The sequence below is a fragment of the Pseudopipra pipra genome, chromosome 20 (genome assembly GCF_036250125.1).
Source record: "Pseudopipra pipra isolate bDixPip1 chromosome 20, bDixPip1.hap1, whole genome shotgun sequence".
NCBI classification, from domain to species: Eukaryota; Metazoa; Chordata; class Aves; order Passeriformes; family Pipridae; genus Pseudopipra; species Pseudopipra pipra.
In genome coordinates, this window is record NC_087568.1 from 3,179,725 (window position 1) to 3,206,403 (window position 26,679).

Consider the following 26,679-nt stretch of genomic DNA (forward strand, 5'->3'; position numbering starts at 1 on the left):
TAGTGGCTTGGTGTGCTCAAGATGAGAAAATGAATTTCTACCTGAATTCCTATTTTATTTATTCATTTAAATCTTTCATCCTCCTCCCCCAGGGACTGGTTCCATGCTCAGCTCCCTGCTGTGCACATTTCTAGTTGACCCATACCCTTTAACCTTTATACTGGTACTTACTGGAGCTCCCTTTTCACCTGCAGGTCCCGGAGGCCCCTGGGGGCCAGGTCGCCCTGGCAAACCTATTGGGCCAGCTGATCCTGCTGGGCCACGCTCCCCAGGAGAGCCCTGTTGGGAGAAGAAGGAAAGAAGCTTTAACTGCAGTATTGAGCTTCATGAAGAGACAAAGAAATCCAGCAGCAGGATGCTGCAAACACACTGTCAGTACGTGAGCACGTTTGATGGGATAACTGCCATGTGATGACTTGGTACCACCAGCCTAAGGGGTCCTGCAGATCGTTTTTTTAATTAAAATCCCTGGAAGGGCTGGTTTCTCCTCTGGATGGTGCAGGGAGCTCAGTTCCTGGGGATACATTAACAGCTTGGAACGAGAGCCACTTCACAGCCAACGCAGCAGGGAGGGTTGGATGATGAATATTTTCTTCCAGGAGGGCAGCACTGAACATGGATCTCAAGTGAGGACAACTTCCAGAGGGAAAGCAGGTGGCTTAGAAGCAAAACTCTGGGTGTCCTGAACCACTGCAGTTCCCTCAGCTGGTCACGTATGTTCCCAGCTGACACCACAAAACGACTGCGTCGTTACACGCGTGTCTTGTAAAATAAAACAACGTCCAGGGAGTTGTTTGTTAGTGCAAAGGAAATAAGGGATAAAGCCTGGAGCTGTGACTAACCCCCCTCTGGCCTGCCAAGCTTGTAAATGGTTAGGTGGTGCCTGCAAGGGCAAGGATACTCACTGCTGGGCCTGGAGGGCCTGGGGGACCTTCGTTGCCTTTCAGCCCTGGAGAACCCTGGAGGGAGGAAAACAAAGTCATTTTGGGAGGTGGGTGCTGCACCTCCCAGGCATCCTTCCTGCTGGAAGGACCGAGCAGCCTCTACTCACAATGGGGCCAGGGAGCCCTCTCTCTCCGGGGAAGCCTCGCAAGCCGGGGGGACCGTCCTTCCCTGGGAGGCCAGCGGGACCAGGGTCCCCCTGCAACGACAGGGATGAACAGCTGAGGCTCTGCAGACTCCATGGAGACCCAGCTTGTCTCTCCATGAGGAGACAGAAGCTTCATTTCTCTTCTGAATCATGCTCTCCATCTATGGGGAGAGGCAGGCGCCCAGGCTGGCAGGGAGGGTGAATTCTAGTCCCTACCTTGGTCCCTTCTTTTCCAGTGAGGCCAGGAAGACCTTGTTCACCCGGGGGACCCGGAGGGCCTGGGTGCCCCCGCTCACCCATCGGCCCAGTCTCACCAGTTGGACCCTGAAAAAAACAATCAGTGAGAGGGTGGTGGGTATTGGGAGAACAACCGAGGATGGAAGAGGTGCAGGATATCAGTTTAGTCCTTTGGGTTGCAATGGGATGGAAATGCTTATTCCCTTAAGTGTCCCCTGCAGTGCCACCAGGAATCCCTGAAGAGACACCTCCTTTGGCACCTAAAGAAACCTTGTGTTTTGGAAGTGGGCAGCATTGCACTTGGCAGAGCAGAGGCACTGGGAACCTCTGGAGTGAAAGCATTCACAGAAATGAGATGTCATTACTACAACCGTTATGCTTAGGTTTTTCTTTTTAATTGAAAACTTCCTAAGCACTCTACAACCCTGCTGATTCTCCCTTCCATGGGGCATAAATAATGCATTAGGCTTGTACTGCACAGCAATTATCCACTGCCTCCATGCCCTCCGCGGGCACTAATGTGATGAGTGTAAGATAAAGCCCAGCACAGAGGGTTCCCCAGTGGCCCATTTTAGGGGAGGACAGGAGCCATGAGCACAAGCCTGTAACATCCCTGCCCCTCGGTGTCTGCTGGGACAGGGGCTGTAATTCATGTCCTGCTGCAGGGTGCCACTTAGTGCCAGCAGAACTCCACCACTGCCTCGCTCAGCAGCCACAGATCACACTAAGTACGCGCAGCAGAGCCCGATAAAATTGCCACTGAACTTAATTTGCACTTGAGAAGACAGACACAGTCGTCAGGGGATTGCCCCTAATCAGGGAATTTACAAATCAGGGACTTTACACACTGTCATTAAAGAGGACAAATTAATTACTTTCTAATTAAAGAGCGAGCTCCCCAGCAGTTCAGCAAAGAAGACTTGACCCAAAGCCAGTCCTACTTAGTCCAGGACTCTGCCCAGAACTGACCCACGAGCCCTGCACGCCTGTACTTAAAGGCTCTGAGTTCTGCTTGTGCAGTGACTATTTCCAGATTGCACAGGGCTTTTTATGACTGAAAGAAACCAGCCCAGCTCTGACAGAATCTGGCAGCACTTCAGATTAGAGAGGGATGACTTTCTTCACAGCGACACGTAAGAGCACTCTTGCATCACGCTTGCAGTGCCCTGAACACCAGCAGCTGTACAGCCCTTGGAGATCTTGTTTAACTCACTGTCTGTTTACAGGTCTTTTAGTTGAATTGTGTGGAGCTGGTCTTTCCAATTTACACCAGGGTAGTTGTTTTAAGTTCACAGGAACCACCTTACTTACAGCAGCCCCCAGGCACGTTTGTCTAAACACCATCCAAAGGCCTCCACAAGGTGGGCTGGGAACCACTGGGATATTTCACACCTTGGCCAGGAATTTCAAAGCTATCTGACATGCCTTTGCCTTCCCTGGAAGAGGAGTCCCTGCTGTATAACCCCTGGTTCCAGCACCTCCATCTGAACCATCAGAGCTCTGAGAGCCCACAGTGCCCACCTGAGGAAGAGGAGTTGCAGAGGGTTGGTACAAGTGCGAGTATTTGCTTCTTACCTGAGGGCCTACGACACCAGGGGGTCCTGGAGGGCCAGTCTTGCCTTGGAAACCCTGTTAGAGAAAGGTAAAAGAGAAAGAGGTGACACTTCTGCCAAGGATTGCTCCAGCAAGGGTCAGACTGCCACCTGACTGCTCCTCCTGTAGTGAAACCACTGACTGGGAGCGGATGGACACCCAAGGGAAAAAGAAGAAATCAAAAAGAAGGTGGAAAATACATATTTGAATTTATACAGGGGTGAAACAGAGGAAGAAGAATGGATTCTCAATGCTCAGCTCTGCTGTTTTGGTGGGGCTACTGTGGTTTGGCTGAAGGATTGGCCATATATATTAAAAAATTTGCTACGCTCATAAAACCTGTTGAGGCAACGCCTGTTAAAGGGCTATTAAAAAGTCAGAGTGAGTTTCTTCACACTGAGCAGTTCTTAAAAGCTGTTTTCCCTTCTCCTGCTCCCCATTCTGGTGCTGGTTTAGGCTCAGTTCTGTTTTAAGCTCAGCTCCCAGGAGCTCAGGGGCTGGGTGACCCTCTCTTCCACTTTGGGCACCGGCAGCTCCCATCTCCAGCCCTGCTGCAGCCCCAAACCCTCCAGCCATGGGGGGGGGGAGTGAAGCTTTATTTCCTTCACCAACATCTGCTGAAAGGAATCAGAGCCCCGTTTGTCCCCGAACGCTGATGAGCAGTGAAGGCTCCATGACAGCTCCTTATAATGTCATTTTGAAGAGTGACAATAACGAGCCATCACCACTGCAATTGTTTAGCTCTCCTAAGCCACTCTTTAAAAGCACATTAATTATCGTTCTTACTGCAGCACGCTGACAAGCTTGAGAAATGGCATTTAAGGCATACAGGCTATTTTCTCATTGCCACAAAAGAGGATCAGATAAATCCCATGTCAATGCTAATGTGTCGTGCTAAAACAACTCCTCCATGATATTCTAGCTGCCTGCAGATCACAGAAAATATCCTGTCACTGACGGGGAAATGGCAAAACATCGTTGGGAAATGAAGGTACAATTTAAACTCTCATCGTAGAGAAATATTTAGACCATTTCTGCTCAGGACTTTTCTTGTTAACCTGGAGAAAAGGGGTTTCCTTTTGTGCTGTTGGAGCCTCGGGCGCAGGGGTTTTACAATTTGTCATGGTTTTTTAGATCCAATCTTTGTTTAAATTTAATATGGCCAAATATTTCAGCATGGCTGTTTGCCACCGAAAGAGAAGTAAAATAAAGGGAAGTGTTTCACACAGAGATTTCAAGCCTAGATTTTCTTGCATGAAGACACATTGCACTGACCAGGCTATTGATGGAGAAATAATACTTAATTTGCTTTTATGTTTCTCTTGCTTTCTGGCACTGTGTAGGGAAAGGGGGACAAAAAGGGTATTCTCCTACTCCAAGGGGTTGCAGGGGAAAGGGATTTTTGCAAGTTTGATGACACAGATTAATAGAGATTTTGTTTTCTGGCAGGATTTTCCTGGGAGAGGCAAACTACTGCTGCAGTGACTGAGGAAAGCTATTAGGGAGAACTTTCAGACCCAATATAATTGAAAGCCCATTCTCCATTCTTAGTCATGCAGACTTGGAGTTTGATGCTTTATTCCAGTCTCAGAAGTTGATAATAGCAGAAAAAAGCAAAGTTTTTTATTGTTTCTTCCAGCTCAAATGTAGTGTCCTGGACATTATGGATAACTCGAGAAAGGAAGACTAAATGCCAGCCAGGCTCTGGCAGGTGAAAACTCTTCACCTTTCAGTTAATCCTGACCTGAAGACTCTGCTCAAAACTACCCCAACCACTGCCCTAGAGCCAGTCTTGTGGAGTGTAAATAAATATCTGGTGTTGCTGAGCAGTGTTTGCATTGCCTTGCTTAGCAAATGCCAGGCAAGTTAATTAAATTGTGTGATAAGTTGGGGGGAAAAAATGCATAATGTGCAAAGCCTTTTTTATGCTCATTTGCTGGGAAGGCAGTAGAGAAAAATGCAAAGCTGAGGAGAGGAAACGGGTTTGGTTTTTTCCTCTGTAAAACAGAGACAGAACGAAGGGTCTGTCTGCCAACGTGCAGCATGCAGTGATGGGAGAGGGGTGTACCAAAAGCAGTGACTGAGCTGGATTGTAAACAGCTGAGGAAAAACAATAAACATTCCATCCAAGATGCCAAAATGCCAGCCAGGAGCTGCTCCCCAGGGAATATTGCTGGAGGGGCACAGGTACAACTGGGGGAGGCTCTTGTGAGTAGCTTTGGCTGAAAGGCAGCGTGGGCAGAGATCGTGGAATCACAGATTGCTTTGGGTTGGAAGGGACTATAAAAGTCATCTTATTCCATGGGCAGGGACACCTTCCACTAGACCAGGTTGCTCCAAGCCCCATCCAACCTGGCCTTGGACACCTCCAGGGATGGGGCAGCCACAAATTTTTTGCTTATCTCTTCTTACTCAGGTGCTGCAGGAACTGGTGTAGACACAAAAACTAGAGGAAAATCATTCCATGTCTCCCCTTGGTCAGGAATTGCCTTCCTCTCCAGACAAGCATGGCCAAAACTGGGCTGTAACTCTTCTCCGCTGTGGCATTGGCCACGTGGTGCATCAAGAAGTGAAAAGTGTTTGTTTCTCCCTATTCCAGGTGCCAGAGAAAATAAAACTGTGCCTGGTCCCAGGCACACATGGGTGTGGGAAGCTGAGAGGGTGGAGAATGGATCCTGTCTCACATGACAAACCCCTGCTATCACAGCCTAGAGTTAAGCCTCTCAAATAGAGACATGAAACCTGCACATCTCCAAAGGCCAGTGGGAAAGAAAGCCCAGGGATTACCCATAACACTCCAAAGGGCAGAGGCACAGCCTTCCTGTGGGAAGGCAAAGGGACAAGAGCTACAATGAGTCCTCGGGGTACAGAGTCCCAGCCACAAGGCCTGCTCAGAAATCACTCCCCAGCTTCCTCTCCACCTCATGGAAGTAGGAACCACACCAAGCACTGGCTTGTGCTGGTGCTGACCAACACTCAACACAATCAAAACATCCTCTCAGCTCTCAAGGAGCTGCCTCTTGCAACACCCATCACAGAAGAAACTCAAGTGGCCCCCGATGCCAGTCACTGGCACCACAACATCCCTGCTCAGATCCTCAAACCACACACATTGACCTCCATGATCTACTGAAGGACACAGAGAGAGGAGCTGGTCACAGCCTCCAGATAAACCATCATTAGACCAGCCTGTCCTGCTCGGAACAGGGTTGCTTCCCATAGACCATCCCGTGCAGCTGGAGAGACACAAACCTCCAGGGAATCCAAAGGTGTGGCCACATCTCCCCAGCTGCACAGGAGGGTTTAGAGAAATCACCTGGCAAGATGAGACTCAGGACTAATGATCTGCCCAAGGTTTTTTGGCTACTTACAGTTTCTCCTCTCTGTCCGGGGTGACCAGGCAATCCATCCTTCCCAGGAGGACCCTACAGCAGAGAACCAGGGTGAGAAGGAACATCACTGAGTGCTCAGTAATAAAACTGTGATAAGAGCTGAATCAACCCTGCTTGTCTCAGTTGCCACCCATTTTACAGTGAAATTGGGGTGCTCAGAACCCTAAAAGCTACATCCCTTTCCCACACACCTCCCAAAGGAAAGATTTATCTTACAGGCTCAGAGCAGTAGTGAGCTGCTCACCACAGGGGAGGAAATCACTCCACAAAGGTTTCTGAGGTCCCTCACCAGTGTATAATAATTGCAGAGACAGCAGTGTTAGTGTTGTGCTGTCCTCCTCATACCCAGAGGGAAAATAAGGAACAGAACACCCAGGAAAGATCCCAGAGATTCTGACTCATTAGGAAATGAACATTTATAATCAGCTGCAATTTACTTGGCTATTTAAAATCTTAAACCACTGGGTCATTATCGTGATGTCTCAGTGAAGCCTTTTATTGGGGACATCACCACTTGTCAGGGAGGCAGCTCAGGCTGAGCTGGCACAGGCAGTCACAGCTGGGTGGGAAAGGCTTTGGATTTCTTTGGATGCTCTAGAAAGTGAGTTACTTACAGGGGGGCCTTTTGGTCCAGGAAATCCAGTCGGTCCTTGAGGCCCTGGTGGTCCCTGGGATGAAAGACAAGCCAGAAAACACAGTTAAGGAACCTGTAACACTTCACTGTGAAACACCAGCTCTGTGTGAGCAGCAGATGAGCACAAAGGTCTGGAAAGCCAAACACTGGGTGACTTTGTAGAAAATTTAAAACCAAAACCCAGTAAAAAAAAAAAAAAAGAGACAGAAATTGAGGCTAAAATCATGAAAGTCCCATTGTTTCAGTTTTTTCCACCAATCTGGGGAAAGCACTATGAGATCCTAGAGGACCACATCCCCCAAAAATCTGGGGCTCTGGCTGCCTGCACAAAAGCCCGGGGTGACTTCCTCCTTTTCCCATGGAGTGATGTTTACACAGGACACCCAAGGTCCCATGTGAGCCCTCCCTGGAGAGCTCAGAAAAGACCTAAGGGTTGGAGGTGACTTGTGGGACCTCTCTCCACACAAGCACTTTTCACCCTGGATTTCTAACCAGACTTTTCCCTTTGCTGACTGAAGTGTGCTGAGTTGCATCCCAGCTCCTGTGAGCTGCCCACTCATCTCTGCTTAACAGGTCACCTTGGAGGATGTTCACTGCCAAAACCCCTCAGCACCATCTCAGCCCTGCAAACCCTCCTCTGAGTCCCGTTTTACCCCACCAGGTTGTCTTACCCTTTCTCCAGGAGGACCAGGGGGCCCATCACCACCAGAGTTGCCCTTTTATGAATAAAGAAAACAAGAGACCATTAAAAATACATCTATCACCATTGAAGCTGCTGTGTGCAAAGACTTCAAATGGCACCAAGCCCACAGTGGCACCACACCACCCACTCCCCTGTCCCTCACTAATAATAATTCTGCATCAGGAGCATCACCCAGTGACAAATAAGCAGCTGCTCATTCCTCCCCACGTTGCTTAATAAAAATACAGGAAAGATAACGTCAGTGAGCAAGGGATATTTCCACTTCACAATGGCCTCCCTCTGAGAGATAAATGCCACCACAAAGATGAGGTATTTATCAAAAATTCATGCCAACACAAAGGAGAGACATTTATTTTTAAATCTGGCAGTGTGGTGGTGATGATGCCTCGCTACAAAAGTGTGGCTTCCGTCACACCCAGAGACTGATGGTCAGGGAATCAGTGTGTGCAGCAGGTTCTGGAGCTGAGTGTGCCTCCCCAGGTTGGCTGGGAATAAAATACCTAATTTTGCCTGGTGACCCATCCTGGGCCAACAGTGGGCAGGCAAAGTGGCTCGGCAAGGTGCAAGGAGCTGGAGACCAGCAGCAACACGTCCCTTCACCTGTGGCACAGCCTTAGGTGGTTCAAACACTACTTAAACACCAAAAAAGAGGGTTTAGGGGAGGTGTCAGGGCGTTGGAGGGTTGTGCTGATGTGGGGGAGCTCCCTCCCCTTCTTGTTGAGATGGCTCTAATTCCTGCACTTGATGTGGAATTGTGGGCCAACACGTTTTTAGAACCTGTGCATGTATTTTACAGTCGGGTTATGATCTGGGAATAAAGCTTAGAAGGGCTCAGCTTTCCAAATCCAGTGGAGAAAGGAGAGGAGGGAAATGGAGGGCAGTGAACCAGACAGTCTCAATACCAACACTTGTTAGGATGTGACCCCGAAGGCTTCCCAAAACCTTACCTTTGGGCCAGGTTTTCCAGTGCTTCCCCTAGGCCCTCTTTCCCCACGTGGACCCTTAAAAAAGACACAAAAGGTGACATTTTAGCCCTTTCTTCTACCCACAGCTACATTGTGATCGGGCAACAAGTCATCCCACCAGCAGCAAGGGCTGACAGGAGCCATCATCACTCTCACTGGAGTCTGACGACTTCAAACCATGTTACCCAAAGCACTGTGTCCCCTCTGCTTAGCTGTGAGTGCTGAAGGCCAGATCCTACCCCCCAGTGAAGACACACATCAGATCCCAGTTTCCCTTGGCCATGACAAGCCTTCCAAATGCACAAGATTGGCTCGTTACCGTTGGGCCGCGCTGCCCCCTCGGACCTGGTTTGCCAGGTGTCCCCTGGAATGAAAAGAAAGGAAGAGGAGTTAGCAACCAGCACCAGAGCAGATGATCCTGTCACAGAGCCCATTACAAAGGGCCTTAAAACCTCTCTGGTTCTCATTTGTGATGAAAAAGTCAACAGCAGGTTTACTTTCATGTTCTGTTTCTCGTATTTGTTTTAATTTATAATGCTTGGGCAGGTCTGGACAATAATCCCTATGCCCAGACAACATCTGTTATCTGAGGGAATGACTCTCCTAAGGAACAGTATTCTGAGTCCTCCAAAGCTTTCAAAGATGAGGCCACCCACTCAGACCATACAGTATCCCAAAAACTCACAGCACAACCAGCAAAAACCCATTCAACTCTGCCACCCCAACACCCATAATCCCTTTTTTTTTCCCACTGATCCCTGCTAATCCCTTCCCTCAGCTCCTGACAGGGGGAAGGGCTGGTCCTCATCCTGCTGCTCACACGTGTTGCTGCTCAACATTTAAGGACTGACAGCAGCAGAGCAGGATTCCTGCTCGGAGCGCTTATTTTATGCCACACAAGCCAATTAAGCTGCCCTACATATTTACAAATCTTTCTTGGTCGCTGCAAACTCTGTGCTAAACAAGTGATTGTTGTGCAGAGCAGGAGCAGGAGGCTCATGTGATCTGACAGATGCACTCAGCTCCCCAGGATGGGTGACTGTGATTAATCCTGACAGAGAAAAGACAGAGGGTCCTAAATCTGGCACTACATTAAGCTCCATTACCCTGTGCCTCAAAGCAAACTAATGGCCTGAAAACATTCTTTTGGCCAGTGTCAAGCCTCCAAAAAAACAGAGTTCTGAGAGGTTTAACTTTCCCTCTTTGGACCTGCAGCTCATTAATGGTACCAATCACCTGTTAAAGGAAGGATGAGGAAGACTTGATTCCTGTGCAAGGAACACTGAATGCTTAAAATATCACTTGCCATTTTCTGCCCCAAATCCATCATCTCACTATCCTGCCTTCCCGTATCTGGCACTCATTAACCAGCTGAACATAAAACAGGAGCTGGGAAACTTTACAATCAACTTTCTTCAAGCTACTAAAATTAGTCCTGCTGAATCCTCCTTGTTCTGCGGCTCCGTTTAATAAACCCTGCTGGCATACTTTTTTAAAATTAATTACAAAAATCACTTTAAAGTACTCCAGCTGGTTTTCTTTTAGCTCTGGGAGGCTAAATTTGGAGCAGGTGGAGAGGAGTGTGTGCTGCCTCCCCTCAGGTAGCCCCCACACTCCTCTCCTTCTTCCTCAATTCTATTTTTAAGCAAAATTCCCCCTTCTCATTGCTGTCGTTAATCATGCATGCAGCCCCATGTACTGCTGCAAAGAATTTATATAGCACTGTAAATGCACACAGACCTATATTTTTCAAGCAGAGATTCTGACATAAAGGCATCTAAATTCCGATTATTTTCTAGGCACACAAATAAATGGTTGGATTTGGGTCCCTCCACACCCCCCAGGCTCTGTCAGGGCGGGCGAGCAGGGAGATCTATTACCCCCTGCTAATGGCAGAGGCCCATCAGCTCTAAAAATAAGATCACTTTTTCACGTCCAGCTATTGATTTTATGATCAGGTTTTTGATTTATCCAAGCAAGCTCTCCAGGGCTCACCTGGGGCTGAGGACAGGCAGGGTGATGAGCAGCTGCTCACCAACACTATTGGGGTATTTAATGGGTCATAATTCTCCAGGAACACCAAACATTGAATCACAGGATGGTTTGGGTTGGAAGGGACCTTAAAGCTCATCTCATCCACCCCCTGCCATGGGCAGGGACACCTTCCACTAGCCCAGGGTGCTCCAAGCCCTGTCCAACCTGGCCTTGGACACCTCCAGGGCAGCCACAGCTTCTCTGAGCAACCTGTGCCAGGGCCTCCCCACTCTGCCAGCCAGGAATTCCTTCCCAATATCCCATCTAACCCTGCCCTCTGGCAGTGTGAAGCCATTCCTGCTAGTCCTGTCATTCCAGGCCCTAGGAAATAGTCTCTCTCCAACTTTCCTGCAGTCTACCTTGAGGTACTGGCAGGCCCCAGTTAGGTCACCCCAAAACTTCTCTTTTCCTGCGCGAACAATCCAAATTCCTTCAGCCTTTCCTTATAGGAGAGGTGCTCCATCACCTCTAATCATCTCCATCCCTTTTTTCTCTTCCCATTTTTAATTTTTCCAGCCCTTTTTGTGGAGCTGAACAGCCAGAAGTTGAAGTTTCAGGTTTTGGGAGGGGTTCAACACTGCAACACCAAAATTCAGCTGCCTATGCTGGTGTGGAAAATCCTTCTGCCTTGGATTTTCACCTTTTTTTTTTAAATTATTTAAGGGCTTGGGAAGACTGTTTGTGTTGCTGAAATAACAAGCTGCAGAGCTTATTTCCATTTTGTAAGAGAGACGAGTGATTCACGTTATTTTGGACACATAAACCACGTTGAGCAGTGTAATTGTAATACTGTGTTAAAGAAAAGACAAATAAATGATTTGGGGTTGTTTCAGCTGCAAATTGGGTTATTCCACAAGGCACTGGAGAAGCAAATCTTAGAAATTCTCTTTCTTTGACTCTGTGTGAACATACTTATAAAAGCAGCAGATTTAGTGGTCTTAAGAGAAACAGAGGGGGATTTATCAAGTCTAACTCAATGGGGCTTAAATTAAGATGATGGTCTCCATTTGGACTGGAGCAGTGTGATCCCAGCTTAGCCTATAATTCTGTGTATAATTTCTCTTATTTCAAATGAGATACTTGGGAGGAAAAAGAAAAACAATACAGATACCAAAACTGTTACTGAAAATCAGTATTTTTGCTATTAAAAAAAATTTCAAGCTGGGCTCCTTTTGCTAAAGGAAAGGTTTGTCCCTGAATATCTTCTCTCTCACACACACATACAATCAAATGAATTGTAGGCTCCTGGATTGGCTGTAAAATGGCAGAAATGGTCCAGTCACACATTGAAAATAAAATATATTTTAAAAAAAATAAAAAAAATTAAAAACACCATGGAGTAAACCAAGAAAACTCTTTTTAATTCCTGAAGAAATGGTGGCCTGCCAAGGGGTGTAACTAAGGGTCCTCACTACCTCCATTGAAGGCACCAAATAAAAATGAGAAAACTGCTGATTTTTTGCCTTTTTTTCTCTTATTATTGCTTGTTCCAAACTCATAAACCACCAACTCCTGGTACCTGAAAGGTTTCCCACAGCACCAGGACAAAATCAGCCGAGGGATGTGGAGGGATGTGGATGCTCAGGGATGCAAAGCAGCACATCTCCCATCTCCTCCCTGCTGCTTTACACCACCCAAACCCCCAGCCCAAGGATTTTATTGCTGTATATTTGATAAGCTGGGTGGTAATTACAGGGCTACAGTGAATTCAAGGCTGTGGTGGCAGCTGCTTTATTCATGGGCTCCCTCCTCCTGCCAGGCCAGAGTGGAGGGAGGGATGAGGATGTGCATTTGTAGCTCAGAATGAAATGAAATTACTCAGTGGAATAAAAAAAAAAAAAAAAAAATAAAGGGAGGGGGGTGGATATAAACCAAATTTCGGTGGCATGATATTAATGCAGTGCAAAGTGATTTATATTTTCTGGGCTCCTCTCAAACCCGTCTGTTAGAAGTCATTTGTATTTAAATGAGAGCAAAAAGGAAACTAATTCCACTTGCTATCCTCACTCCCCCTTCTTGTCACTGTGACCAGAGCTGGTGCAGAAAATGACTTTGTTTGTACTCTGAATCCCTTAATTCAAGCGTGTTTTTCACAAGATAAAAAATAAATCTGTATATTTAGACAATCCCTATTCAGAGCAAAGTCTGTGGAGGTGGGTGAGAGGTAGAGACAAGTCTGGGGGATGGAGCCCCCACACTTTAAAGGTGTCTATGAATTTTGAAGAGCTTATTAAAAAGGAGGAATTTGTATGGATTTTCAGCTATGCATTTTGAATTTCCAGTTAGGTTAACAGTGGTTCTTTGCTGGTTCTGAGCAGATTCACCCATCTCTAATAATTATTGTTAATTAAAAAGCTCTTGATGCCCTGAGTGAAGTCTGACAGCGTGGGAAGGATTCAGGTTCAAAGAAGTCTCTTAAAATATCTTGAGGGGGAAATTTCCAGGGTTTAATTGGGAAGCTGCAGAGCTGACTGTGCCATCCCCAGCATCCTCCTCTCCCAGCAGGCAGCACTGGGAGCCTCTCACTGGTCCTGTGCTGGGAATCTCGTCCTGGGATGAGACTCTTTGGGCAAAAGCCAAAGAGTTGATCCCTGTGTCCTGCCCCAGGAGCTTTGGAGGGAATTAAATCAGCAAAGCAGCCAGACAAAGCAGCTCTTACCCGTGTGCCCTTCTCTCCGTTGGCTCCTGGAAATCCTGGGAAGCCGATTGAGCCCTTTGGGGGAAGAGCAAAGAGAGAGTAAGAGGTTCTGGACGCCCAAAGGGGCAGCTCAGCCCACCCACCCCAGCCCGGGATGACCCACCGACATCCACAGCTCCCAGCCCTCCTTTCTTAAACCTTACAAACAACACAAGCACAGACAGACCTGAAATGACCTCAGAAAGGAAATTTCATCCAGAAATAACAACAACAACAGGAAGGTCCGTGCCTCATTAGCAGTCACTGCAAGGACCAAGCCCACGGTTGTGGCGGGTGCCCGGGGAACAGGCAGGAATTTGGATTTTAGCTCCCAAGTCACTACGTTACACATGAAAATTTAACTCCTGGCTTGTTCCTTTCTGATGTGAGTGCCTGGAGAATAGCTGCTGCTGCTTTTAAAATATGAATTAGTCGAAGAAATGCAAAAAAACTCCCAACCTCTACCCCGACGTATAAGATGCAAATTAAAAAATAAACCGTCAACGCCACAACCACAAAACTGAAGAAACAATCTCTTGCAGATAATTATGTCTCCAGAATTAAACAAGCCTGTTTTGGTTGCTTGTTTTTTTTTTTTTAAGCAATGAGCATGAAAAATTAAATATGATTCTTAAAAAAAAGTTAACAAAAACGTAAGTTCCCAAAGCCTCCAGGGCATGTAAAAATTAGGCTGTAGGCTTCATCTATGTAGTGGAATTCACAGTTTCAATTTAAAAAATGACTTGAAAATGGCCCAGATGAAGGTGGGAGTGTAGATAAGCTACAAAGGATGTTTGCAAATCTGCAAAATGGCAGTTTTATTTTCATTCCAGGGAGGCCCTGATTCATTATTCATTCTAATTTTTAATTAATTAGATAACACTAGCACAGATCTTGGAAGATATAAAACATAATACAAGGGGAAGGACTGTTATGCCTAATCCCAGCATGAAGGCTCACAAGGTGCCTGTTTGCATCCATCACCAAAGCAGTCCTGCACACCCCATCCCTCTCCATCTCTTCCCACCACTTTAGGAGACTGAAGCCATGCAGAACCAGTCCCTGAATTCCACCAGCCAAGGGCTGGGAGCTATTTTTACCCATCTATATTTTTGTCCTGCCTGGGTGGGAAGGAGGGATCTCATCCCACCAGTGGGGGGGCTGAGCCTTCTGCACGGCTGCACTGCCAGGGCTTGGCTGTGTCATTGGGTTCCCCAGGACACCCCAACCCTCCCAGAGACCCCCCCCCAGCCCAGTTACCTTTGGGCCCTGCCTGCCCGGGTACCCAGGCAGTCCTGGCACGCCGAGTTTTCCCTGGAACACAAATAAAAGTGTGTTATCTTGGGCAAGAGACCTCGGGAGCAGCTTCAGATCCGCACCAGCAGAAAGGGAAGACTCCAAGTGTGGAGAAGTCAAGAGCAAAGCAGATGAGATGTGGGTGGAATAAAGCTCTTGGGGCACTGGGATCATCCTCTGCCCTCCCTGAGAGACACCTGGGGGGTGGTACAGAGTGAGCACTGTAAATGTGCTGGGGACTTCTTGGGAACGGTTGGGTTTTTATATATTTTTTTTTCAACTGGGTGAACATAGAAATTAGACTGGAGTCTGTGATACTTCCAATTTCTCTATTTTCTACTCTATTTTTTTTTCAAGACATTGTGCCCAAGCAGATAATCCCAAAAAGACCACGTTGTCAACACATTCAAGTCGTGCTGCTGCACTAAAACCACCTCCCTGGGGTCTCCTCCGGTCTTTCTGTTGAACCACTCAGGCCTCCCTTCACACAAACCTCCTACAGCTCCTCTTCGTCCCCCTGCCCTAAAACTGTGCCCCCCACGCTGGGCACTGCTCTGGCCATCCACCCAACACACCCAAATAAAGGTGGTTTTTAGTTAAAACACCCCTGGACCATTCCCTCCTTGAGACTCACCTTCTCTCCAGCAGGACCAAGAGGACCCGGATCTCCATTGGGGCCAGAGCGACCTTTGGGACCCTCGGGACCATCCTCACCCCGGGGGCCAGGAGGTCCAATTTCCCCCTGTTAATCAGAAGACAAGCAGTGATGAGGCAGGAGGGTCCCAGACCCCATGTTTGCAAAATACCCTCACAGCTGCCATCAGATCCCCCTTGGAGCTCCCAGAACAACTCCTGGAGAAAGCTGCTCTCCACCAGGAGGCTCAGGCAAGGCTGTAAAGTGTGGGGTGTTACCACCACACTTTTAGTCCCACAGCCTGGCCACCGTCTCCCACACAACATCCATCTTTTCCTGCAGCATCCACACACAGAATCTCTCCACAGAAAGAGCCTTCATTAGCTCTGATTGCAACACGCCCTTTAACCCTCCTCCCACTTCCCCAGATTGTGGTTTGATGTGCAGGCAAGCCCTGGGATGTGTTTAATTGAGGGCTGAACCAGGCAACTGGAGAATAAAGAGAGGACTGGAGCTTTTGTGCTGAAAATCATTATGAAATTGGAGAGTGGAGAGGACTGAGCTGTTAACAGGGACTGTGACACTGCCAGTTCTGGCTCACAGGACAGCAGTTGTCACTTTGTCACTCAGGGTAACAGGAGATGCCTCCATGCTGGGAGCACAGGCAGCCTTCTCCTCTCTCACCAGGAGCTGGTGAGATTTATCCATGAGGCTCTTGAGTATCCCCTGTCCTTTCACTGCTCATCATGGAGCACAAAGAGCTCGATGGTGGGAACTGGAGGCTGAGTTTGGTTGAAAGATCTTGTGCTTATGGTGAGGACAAGAGTCACCTCCCTGAGGTGTCACCTTTAGTCCTTGGCAAGAAGTGGAGGCTGAGGAAGCTTTTGATTTAAATGCTCAATTAAACACCAGGAAAAATGGAGGATTTGATGTCTACTTTTACAAGCCTTCACACAAGACATTCATTTTCCCTTTAAATGTGGCAGAGCTCTCTGGATCCCGGGGAGAGTTTCAGTGCTCAAGTCCCAGGCATTACATCACTTAGTAAGGGGACAGGACAGACACCTGTCCCCAAGGACTGGGCACAGAGGATGGACAGAAGTGCTGTAAAGCCAAGTGCTGCAGCCACTGCCTGCATCCAAGGGGAATTTGGGAATCCTGCTGGTGTGAAGATCAAGTCTCACAGAACACTCCACCCTTGGCAGTTTCCACAGCACTGCTCTGGTTTTAATAAAGTGTGTTCCTGGCAATTTTGTGCTTCCCACTGATGGCATGGAAGCACCTTGGGCAGAGCAAATAAAGATGCCTACCAAGCCCTACATGGAATTTTATAGGGGAAAAGAGATACTGAAAATAAACATGTGATACAGCTGGATTACACAGCATTCCTTGCAGTCAAAACAGCAAGACAGGGCTCTCTATTACCACTCAGGCTTCTTTTACCTTCAAGGTGAGATTAGAAAATTCAGGGCTTCACAACTGCTGTGCTCGAGGTGAACACGAAATTCCTGCACTCCTGACTCAAGATTGGATGTGCCAAAAGGGCTCTGACATGACCCCCCCCGGCTGCTCTCCCTGAACAGCATTTGAACAATAACACACAGGTTTGAAAAGCAAAGCACAACAAGATCCCATCAGTCACAGACTCTTACCCGGTCTCCTTTGATGCCCATGTCACCTTTGAAGCCAGGGAAGCCATCTTCACCCTAAATAATGGAGAAGGGAGGGGGGAATCAGACAGGGTGTATAAAAGGGGAAAAAAAAAAACAGGAAAAAAAAAATATCTCTAGAGTCACTACTCAGAGAGGGCAAGATGAGGTCCCCACAGTGCTCATCACTTTGGTTCCTCTAAGTTCTTTGGTGTGAACAAACAGGCGTGGAAAGCCAGCTGGGCTGTGGCTGATCCCAAGGGATCCCAACAATTGTTCCCTGCATCCCATCCTGGCTGCAAGCCAAGGCCACAAATCTGGCCCCACGTGAGTAACATCCCCTTGGCAGTACTGGGAATCAATTATTTCTGGAGTACAACTGGTTTTCTTCTCATGGAGGATGTTTTACACTGGGCTCCCAGGCAGCCTCTAGGACACTGGCAGTATTCCTTTCAGCCAAGAAGATTTAATTGCAGAGCTCCAATCAATAATGCATCTCATCCTACAGCTAATCCTTGATAGGCAATGAAGACACAGTTCCCAGAAAGACTTTTAGAGTTTGGAAGGTCCCTGCAAGGATTCCCTTGCTAAAACTGCTGGATTTGCTGCTGAATTGCTGGGGGGGCAGGGATGAAGGAACAGGGATCTGCTTAAGGGACTGAGCAAGATTTTTCTCCACCTCCTGCTCTTCCTCTGGGAGAAACCAGCTGCATCTTTGGGACATGCAGGGATACACTGTGTTGACTCTCTCATTGATTTGGGTCCCAGGCAGCACATCCTGTGCACTGTTATCCAGCTGTAACACTCACAACCCCTTCAGGCTCCATGGAATCACTCCAGTTACAAATCTTGTCAGGAGGAAATCATCCCAACACTGGACTCTGGGCTGTCCATCCTGTACCCAGTCCACAGACAAAGAGGTTATGGGTCCTTTGGGTGCTCAGTCCCACTTCTTGTCCAAGAGAAACCCTTTGTGCAGGAGAAAATGTCCCAGGGAGCACCCTGTGGGACTCATCTGCAACAATGCTCAGAGGCTTTAGAAATTCCACCCAGATGTGCAGCATTAACTCACCTTTTCACCTTTGGTTCCTTTCAATCCACGAACTCCATCTGCTCCCTTGCAGGAGATAAAACAAGATGTTACAATGGTATCACTACAGAGTGAAGAAACTAAAAATCACCATTAATTATGGTGATTTTTGCTTTCTCTGATGTTGACAATGGGATTTCTACAAACTGTGATGTTCCTAAACATATTGCTGATTAAATATCAGCTGCTTTTGGGTCACCAGGGAGCATCTTAGAGTCACCAACCTCCGCTGACTTGATTTTGGGTTGGTGGTCTCTACCCATGAGTTCTGTTTCCAGGGATAAAGTTCACTTTGAAAAGATTTTTTTTTTTATTTTTCATACAAACATTTCCATAAATGCCTTGCCAGCAGGCTGAGTTCACTTGATTATTCACAGGAAAACCAGTGCTCGAGCTGTGCATGGACACTTGGGAAGTGAATCCATATTAAAATCTCAGAGCTGGAGTCTAACATTCATGTCTAACACTCAAAGGCAAACTCAGCTCTTTTTTACCATGCTTCTCACCTCTGTGCATGCATTATAATTTTAAGGTACAATTAGGCACCAAAAGACAGAAAAAAAGAAAATGCAACTGGTGTGGGCATTTGTGATACAGAGCAGATGCTCTCCAGACCTTCACCAAGGCAACCAGTCCATGGTGCTCAGCCTGGAGGTGCTGAGTGTGGTCAGGATCTGCCCCTTTTTATGCCACCAGCTCAAAACTGTTGGACCCCCTGACTTCCCATCTATCATAGAGTCACAGAATGGTTTGGGTTGGAAGGGACCTAAAGATCATCCAGTTCACCCCCTGCCATGGGCAGGGACACCTTCCACTAGCCCAGGTTGCTCCAAGCCCTGTCCAACCTGGCCTTGGACACTTCCAGGGATGGGGCAGCCACAGCTTCTCTGGGCAACCTGTGCCAGGGCCTCACCACCCTCAGACTATCCTGTCTCTCAGGATAAACCATCACCCTCGAGTATCTACACCAGCTGTACAGTGCAGCAGAAAACCCACCCCCACATTTTGGGGTTTTTTTTGAGGAATAATTTGCTTGGGGTGTTTTAATTTTTTCTTCCCTTTAACATGTCAAGAAAAAGTATAATTAGAAGTACAAGTCTGTGCCACAGAACAGGGTTCTGGCGAGCAAGGCAAGGTCTAAAAGTTATTTATAGCTACAAACCCAAACATTTTTTTCCAAGCTGGAGGCTCATGCAGTTAATAGAACCCTGCCTGTAGGAAGACAAACCTTGTCTGTAGGGTCTGGTGCATGACACACTTTCTGCAGCTCACTCTAATGTGGAACTGTTCCACTTCAGTGGTAAACACCACAGCAAACCATTCCCTAATGGACCACTGTGTCTCAATCTGCAACCTTGCAAGAAATGAGATGGAAGTTTGCTTTGGTTAAATACATCCTGCTTAAATTTTGAAGGCAGAACAGCAAATGGGTTTCTGCTATTGGAAAAAAAGGGGGTTTAAGAGGGTTTAACTTCACCTCCAGTCAGTCCCCAAGCTGTGTTTGTACCTGCTAGTGCAGATCCCTGCAGATTCATTGGCCCTTTGGAATGCAGGACGTATCTGCACCTGAACTAATACATCTTGATGGGTACAACAGCCAGAGCTGAACGGGGAAAAAACCCCCACTGCCTTGTCATCAGCATGCAGGGCTGCAGGCAGCAGGAGCAAGGAAAAGCTGGAATTCAATCTAGTGACAAAGCTCATTGCTGAGATGCACAAACTCCATCTAACAAGGCTTTGGATGAGGAGCATGAAAAGCTCGCTTCGTTTGTTTAACAAGCCTTGTTAAAGTCTTCACATTCTGGCTGAGCTTTACTTTTGGTTGTAAACTGGAAACAATGGGAATGGGAGTGAGCCATTCTCACTGGGAATTACAAGAGGAATCTCTCCAAAGCGCTGAACAATGCCAGGAGGGGTTGTGGGGGATCAGGGAATTTGGAATCCTCGTGGATGGGAGAAGATGCTGGACCAAGACTCGCTCGAGCAATAAATGCTGTTGATCACTGAGGTGGCCCTAAGAGCCCTGGTAGGACATCTGTCCACCTCCAGCACCAGCTGGAAAGCTCCAGCTGGACAAGCAATGCCATGGACACTGTTCCTGTGCCCTCCTTACCTTGACTCCACGTGGTCCCGGGTAACCGATGGGGCCCTGAGGGCCTGGGGGACCCTGGGGGGAACAAAATGCAAGAAGAAAAACGTGTCAAAATCAAAACAAAGGTGCAGTGACAAGGAGAGTGTGTGGAAAACAAATTTCCAGCCATCTGGCTGCTTCAGACCAGGCAGGAATGGGAGTGGCCACCTGAAAATAGCCCAAAATAGCCCTGAGAGGTGCAGGAGCAGCTCCCCGAGCAGGTGTGCTGGGCTAAGCTGATGGCAAAGGAAAAGGAGGATGAGAGGAGTCAGGATAGCAACAACTTGTTAGAAAGGGGATTTATACACAGGGCTGACAATTTGTGTTTTGGATTAAAGAACCAGTTCTCAAGAGAGCAGGAACACGTTCTGCTCTGTCCCCACTTCCCAACCATCCTGGCTTGCAGTAAAACAGCAGAACTCACAATGGTGATAACAGAGAGGAGTTACTGCTTGAGGCACAAGCCTTGGGGTGATGTCCTTTGGCCTCAGCCATGTGGGAGGGGAGATGCTCCAAAGCTCCCTTCTGGCACTGAGAACTTCAAATCCTCAAGGACACCACGGGCTGTGCTGGACACTGTGCCTGACACACACCCTGTAAAAACTCCTTCCCGCCCTCACACCTGCAAATAATTCAGGTTCTCTACTGGCCCCAGCTGGCTGTTATTTTACCCAGTTTCCTTTCTAAACAAACACTCTTCCACTTCTCCCAGCCTGAGACAGACCATTTTTTCCAGCCTGAGGAAGCTGACGTGCTCTCCAGCATCCCAGACCTCGCATGAATTCTGCTTGGAGGGCCCTGCAGCACCAGTGCTGCTCCAAAACCACCTCTCTGACATTTGCTCGATGTCTTCCAGCACAGGGATCACCACCACAACCATTTATTGGCTCTTTGTGCTCTGCAGAGGTTGGAATTTTCAGCCTCGTGTGACACCAGGCGGGTAAATGGCTGTGGGTTTTGTTCTGGCAGCACCAGCACTCTCAAATGTCCATCAAGCCAGAGCTCTAATCAAAGACTTTTGACAAATGTAATTTTTTTTGACTGAATGGGAGGCAGCAGGAATGCAGATGGTAAATCTCCTGGACAGATGGACTCTGGCCTCCAGCAATAATCTCAAATATATTGTTAAAGGGGGACTTTGAGGGGCAGGGGAAGAAAAAGGGAGATCAGGAAATAGTAATAATTTTTTTAAAAAAAGCTACTTTTTGCATTCCCTGTGCCACAAAGGATATTTATTTGTGTCTGTCAAGAGAAGGCTTCCCTTCCCAGGGTCAGTTTTTCTGTCCACTGTGCTACAGAGCCTCACTGCCAGGAGAGCTGGGAGGAGCTGAGAGAGGACCTGTCCAAGCACCAGAAGAGGCAAGCGAGCAGATGAAATCTGGGCTCAGCTTTCAAATCTCAGCCAGGTTTGCTCCTTGCCACCTCCCCTGCCCCACATCCCTGCCTGCCCAGCCATTCCCACAGCTCCATGGAGATCAGTCCCCAGGCAGATCCAGGACCTTCCCCTTAGCAGTGATGAGGATCTTGTGGACACACCCACCTGACTGCCTTTCTCTCCAGGAGGACCTTCCTTGCCAGGATGACCCTGTTAATAAAAGAGACAAAGAGAAGAAGATTTGGGGGTTTAGTGCACATCTCAAGCTTCAGAAGCCAACAAGCTGCTCTGGCAGCTGAGATTTATTTGTCAGAGAACAGTTGCTCCCCAGGAAGCTCCTACTGAGACAAGTGGCCCCCCTGAAACCACCTTGCAAGGGGTAAGCTTGTCCCAAAAGGAAGAGAGCAGAATTTGGGTCCTTGAGGGTTTCCTACCTGGTTATTTCTATTTTTGCTCTTCACCACCTTTCAGCAGAGAAGCACAAACCATTTTTTCAATATTCTTTGTATGTTTGAACAGCTTGGTGAGTTCAGCAGCATTTGAATTTTGCAGATAGGAAAACAGATAAAATCAAGTCCATGTGTCAGCAAACTTGTGAAGGTCACAAGATGCCCAGACTGGTCAGAGCCCCTCATTAAATTCCTAATTCCTGGAGTCCAGTACAAGATCTCATGACGAATGCTCAGCTAACCTGCATCCCTGCTAGACAGAGGCAGGCTGGATGCTGGCCAGCATTCCTCTTGGGATTTGATGCTGAATAACTCCACATCCAAGAGTTTCCAACCCATTCTCATCGATAGACTTTGGAATTCTTTTTGCCTGTGTCTGAATTGCCTCAGACACAGTTTGGAGGATTGGTGAGAAGTTAGGGAAATCCATGAAAGCAGTTTTTACTGATTTCCCTACTGTTGGATCCAAAATGGAGCCAGGATGGAAGGTGACCCTTGGGTTGGCAATGTCTGGACAACAGAAATAACCCCTGCAAGGGCTTCACACCCAGACACCTTCATTTTATGAAGATGCTGAAAACACATCCAGCTGCTCTAAAGCCACTCAGAACCTTCTGCACTCAATGGATTCCTTATTTATGAACTCTCTCCTTTAAATACACCAGTGAGTTTCTACCACTATAACAAAGAAAATTCTAAGAGTGTTTTCCGTCGTCAGATTCAGAACGGGAATGTCAGATGAGCTGCATTTCACAAAATAAGATGGATTAAAAAAGAAACTAAATGACAGCTGTCATTTTTAGATCAAAAAAGAAAAAAAAAAGTGGGAGAAAACACAACCTCAGTTTTTCCTGTGAGTTTAAACAGCACCAAGAGCATCAGTGCATGAGGGGGCTCACGGAACCTCGTCTGCCCTCAGCTCCAGGTGTGTCCCTGCACTCCAGGGGAGGCACGAGGGACGTGCAGCAGGATTTCAAAAGCCTTGGTCCAGCTCTGCACTAAATCACCACCGTTTTCAAAAAATGCCCATCTCCATTACTGCTGCTGAGATCAAAAATTGATGAGCAGCTGAGTTGGCTTTCGCAGAGAGAGACACGTCAGGCCCTCAGGGGTTTTCAGGTGTCTTCCAACACCGCTTTCTATAAATAGAACACAGGCGGGTTTTTGTCCTTGGAAAGAGCAACCACCGTGCTTCCAAAGCCTCGGAATCTGCACAAATCCACACATCTACCTGTGGGAAAGGCCCCGTGTCCACGCACCCCCCACCACGTGCTCAGCCTGCAGGTCTCACACAGCCTCCAGGCTGTGTAAAAATAGACCCGGCGGCTTCTCCAGCAGAACTTCCCTGGAGGCTGCTGCAGGAATTTCACATCAAAAACTACAGATTTAGAGATGTTCTGGGCTTTGCTTTTAGCTGCTCTGTTGACTCAGCTAACAATTGTACGGACGTTCCAAGTGCCCTCGGTAGGAATGATAATCCCAGGGTGGGAAATGTAATTTTTTTTTATTTTTCTTTTTTTTTTTTGCCACGCTCTGCATTTGCATTAATAGAATGCAGCCGCTTTACATTTTTCACCCTTAAAAACCAGGTACCACTGAGATGGGTAAAAAATGAGCTCAGGTTTAAAGGCCAGAGATTTTTAAGACCGATTTCTGGAGCAAGGAGCAAATTATGTTTAAAGCAGGATTACAGGAGGAAGCTGCAAGAATAGACCAGTGACATGTAATTTCCCCCTGCTCTTATCACCGCTGTGCAGCCATGCCTGGCAGCCCTGAAAGAGGTGAGGAGCACCCCAGGCACGTGCTGTGGTGTGCATAAATACACAGAGAAACCTGTCCCTGCCTCAGGGAGCTGCCAAAGTTTGGAGAACTGAAAGGAGAAACAGGTGGAAGGGAATGAGAGGCCCGAGGAGATGGTGAGAAGCACCCAGGGTGAGCAAAGCTGGGAGCAGGGATAGGGCTTGCCAAACCAGCCAACACACAGCCAAGGACGAGCTTGACCTTGTGGGCTGTGCTGTTTGAGTCCATATTAAACTGCTTTTATCTCAACCCACGAGTTTTCCAGCTTTTACCCTTCCCATTCTCTCCCCAGTCCCACTGGTGGGGCAGTGAGGGAGCGGCTGTGTGGGGTTTGGTTGGTGGCTGGGGTTAAACCACGACGTGGGCTCATGAATTCATAAACCCAAGGGTGGATGGGGCAGAATCCAACCCGGTGCCAAGCAGGGAATTAGGAAAGGATGACTTACCGGAGGCCCATCTGCCCCAGGCATGCCAGGGAGACCAGGTTTGCCCAGTGGCCCCTGAAAATGAACAGAAAGTCAACAGTTCAGTGGTCAGAGTCTCCAGAACATCAGAGGACAGGGCTTTTCAGCCACATTTCTTGCTTTTCCTGCCTGTGAAAGGCTGCACAGACACGAGCCTGGTGGAAAAGCTTCCATGACTTGTAGGGAGTCTGTTGATTTCTGTGGGCAGAGCTGTTCCAGCACCCTGAGGGGCTGCAGTGCCCGTGCTGGCACCTCACACACACAGACACGAGGCAGCACTGAGAGCTCAGGGCATGGGCACCACCTGTGCCCTGCCAAAGGGACACGATGCTGCACAGGGACACGAGGACAAGGTGGAGGATGTCGAACTGTGGAGTTACAGGATCAAGAAATGCCCATTCCTTGGTGACAAATCTCGAGGTGATTAAGGAGGAAAGGAGCTGCTCCAACTGACTGCACTTGCTGCTCTAACACTGCTCAGTGAGTACCTTTTAATTAAGCAGCCCCTGATTTCTCACTCCACTGGGAAGTGCCACTTATCTGACAGAACTTTAATGTGCTCCTTTGCAGGGGAATTATCGATAACTTGAGTCCACTCCACACAAGCAGAGGCTTCTCCCAGTGCACACACCAGGACACACACTGTGTCCCTGCTCAGTGGGAGCTGAGCAAAGCCCTGGAGAATGAACCCTCTGTAGGCAAAACTTCCCCTTCTCTAAATCTGATGGTCCCAGGGCTGTTGGGGGGAGCCAAGGCTGGCACCCACCCCATGGCAACAGCCACCAAAAATCAGAGAGACAGAGGGAGGGGAACTCAGCTGAGTGAGCCACATCCATGGGCTCTTCCCATTATCATCCAAAGCGTTCAGCCCACAGAAAAAGACACTTTTCAATCCTCTCCTAATGTTTTACTGCCTTCAAAATGTTTCTCCTCAGAGGGGAAATGAATGCAAATATTATGAATTCGAGGTAAACCGTGCTGTCTTGATCTCTCCTCTGTCTGGAATGAGAGGCATTAGACTTCCATGGACACAGCTGCAAACAGATGTTGCATATGGGGCAAAGGAGCAGCTGAGGGAGCAAATGCATATCAATGGCAACAGTTGTCTGAGGCCAGAGCTGCAATATCGAAACCTACTTTCTCTCCTGGGGGACCGATCGCGCCTTGTGGACCTGGAAGACCCTGTGAAAAGCAAAAAAAAAAAAAAAATATAGAGTCATTAAGGAACAAGTTATTCCTTCCAAATGCATCTTGGCAGTGTCTCAGCTGAGTATTATTCTAGTGCCTGTGATGGCTGGGGGTTTCCTCAGCTCCATTCATTCTCAAAATGTCTTGTGAGGAACGATGAAATTGCCTTTCAGCACAGTGTGGCAGAGCTGGGGGAGCTGCTCCACCTGGTCATGGGCAGCAGGGTGGAAACAGAGCTGCTCTGAGGAGCAAAACTCTCTGAGAGCCGTGGAGAAGGCTGACAGCAAGGCCTGGACATCTGTATTACCCAGCTGGCTGTGGAGCAACTGGAGTCTGGGATGCTAAAAATCAGACGTGAGCCATGAGATATGACTCGGCAAAAGAGACGGCTCAGACCTGGGCTTGGCTTTGCAACACGCAGCAAAAGCCAGGTGAGAACTGGGGGGATCTGAACTGGGAGTATTTTCAGGAAGGTTTTGGACCAGCAATGTATCACCAAGCCAATTCCCAGCAGATCTCCATGTTGGTGGTCCCATCCCTGGCAGGGGAGTGAAGTTGTGCTAAACTATCATTCCTTTTTCCTACCTGTGGAAAAGGAGTTTTGCTCTTACCTGAGCACCTGGGTTACCCTGCTGTCCTGGGGGACCTGGCTCACCTTGAGGACCCTGTGAGGAGAGACAAGGGCAGAGATGAAGGTAGGAGAGGTGGGAGCAGGGCCAGTGTGACCTCAGGCACCACGACTCCTGCCCTGCATGGACACCTGATTCCCCCAACCCTGTCCCTGTGTTCCCACTGCCTGGACAGACCTGAGCTCCCAGATCCACACCCTCACAGCAGCTTGAACCCTCTCTAACCTTCTGCCAGCAACCAAAAGCTTCTGGAAACAGCTTCTCTCCCAGTGGGATAGGGAGGGGAGAAGTTACTTCCAGGCACACTCATTTCCCCGCAGGGATTTGCAGCCCAAATGAGCTGAGTAAGGCTCTGACACTACCTGGCTCTGCATCAGCTCTTCTCCAGGGAATCCATTCCATCCGATCCGTGCAGAGTATGAGGCATAGAAAGACTTTTTTTCCTCTCAGTTAAATTACTGTATTTTGATACTCGTTAGACCAACACACATCTCGATGAAAATGTTTCATCTTTCATGGGGAAATAATGTGTAATTCCATCAGAAATTACAATTAATTAACATCCATTTGCTGTAGGAAGATGTTCTCCATGTTTTTTGCAGGCTCTGATAGGAATCTAGACCAAGCTAAAAAGCAATTAGCAAATCTA

At 48.0% G+C, this 26,679-nt stretch overlaps 1 protein-coding gene across 2 annotated transcripts in view; it reads right to left on the bottom strand.

Moving 5' to 3' along the window:
* Positions 1 to 26,679, bottom strand: part of COL5A1 (collagen type V alpha 1 chain) — a 147,502-nt gene that overhangs the window by 23,375 nt on the left and 97,448 nt on the right. For both annotated transcript variants that reach the window (XM_064676749.1, XM_064676748.1), the window contains exons 23-42: positions 26,013 to 26,066; positions 25,351 to 25,395; positions 24,196 to 24,249; positions 21,666 to 21,710; positions 20,108 to 20,161; positions 17,977 to 18,021; positions 16,908 to 16,961; positions 15,256 to 15,363; positions 14,586 to 14,639; positions 13,308 to 13,361; positions 8,934 to 8,978; positions 8,597 to 8,650; positions 7,618 to 7,662; positions 6,927 to 6,980; positions 6,292 to 6,345; positions 2,903 to 2,956; positions 1,307 to 1,414; positions 1,052 to 1,141; positions 906 to 959; positions 172 to 279 (exon numbers count right to left, since the gene is read on the bottom strand). In XM_064676749.1, the coding sequence (XP_064532819.1) occupies positions 172 to 279; positions 906 to 959; positions 1,052 to 1,141; positions 1,307 to 1,414; positions 2,903 to 2,956; positions 6,292 to 6,345; positions 6,927 to 6,980; positions 7,618 to 7,662; positions 8,597 to 8,650; positions 8,934 to 8,978; positions 13,308 to 13,361; positions 14,586 to 14,639; positions 15,256 to 15,363; positions 16,908 to 16,961; positions 17,977 to 18,021; positions 20,108 to 20,161; positions 21,666 to 21,710; positions 24,196 to 24,249; positions 25,351 to 25,395; positions 26,013 to 26,066 (1,233 nt within the window). The remainder of the gene's footprint in view (positions 1 to 171; positions 280 to 905; positions 960 to 1,051; positions 1,142 to 1,306; positions 1,415 to 2,902; positions 2,957 to 6,291; positions 6,346 to 6,926; positions 6,981 to 7,617; positions 7,663 to 8,596; positions 8,651 to 8,933; positions 8,979 to 13,307; positions 13,362 to 14,585; positions 14,640 to 15,255; positions 15,364 to 16,907; positions 16,962 to 17,976; positions 18,022 to 20,107; positions 20,162 to 21,665; positions 21,711 to 24,195; positions 24,250 to 25,350; positions 25,396 to 26,012; positions 26,067 to 26,679) is intronic.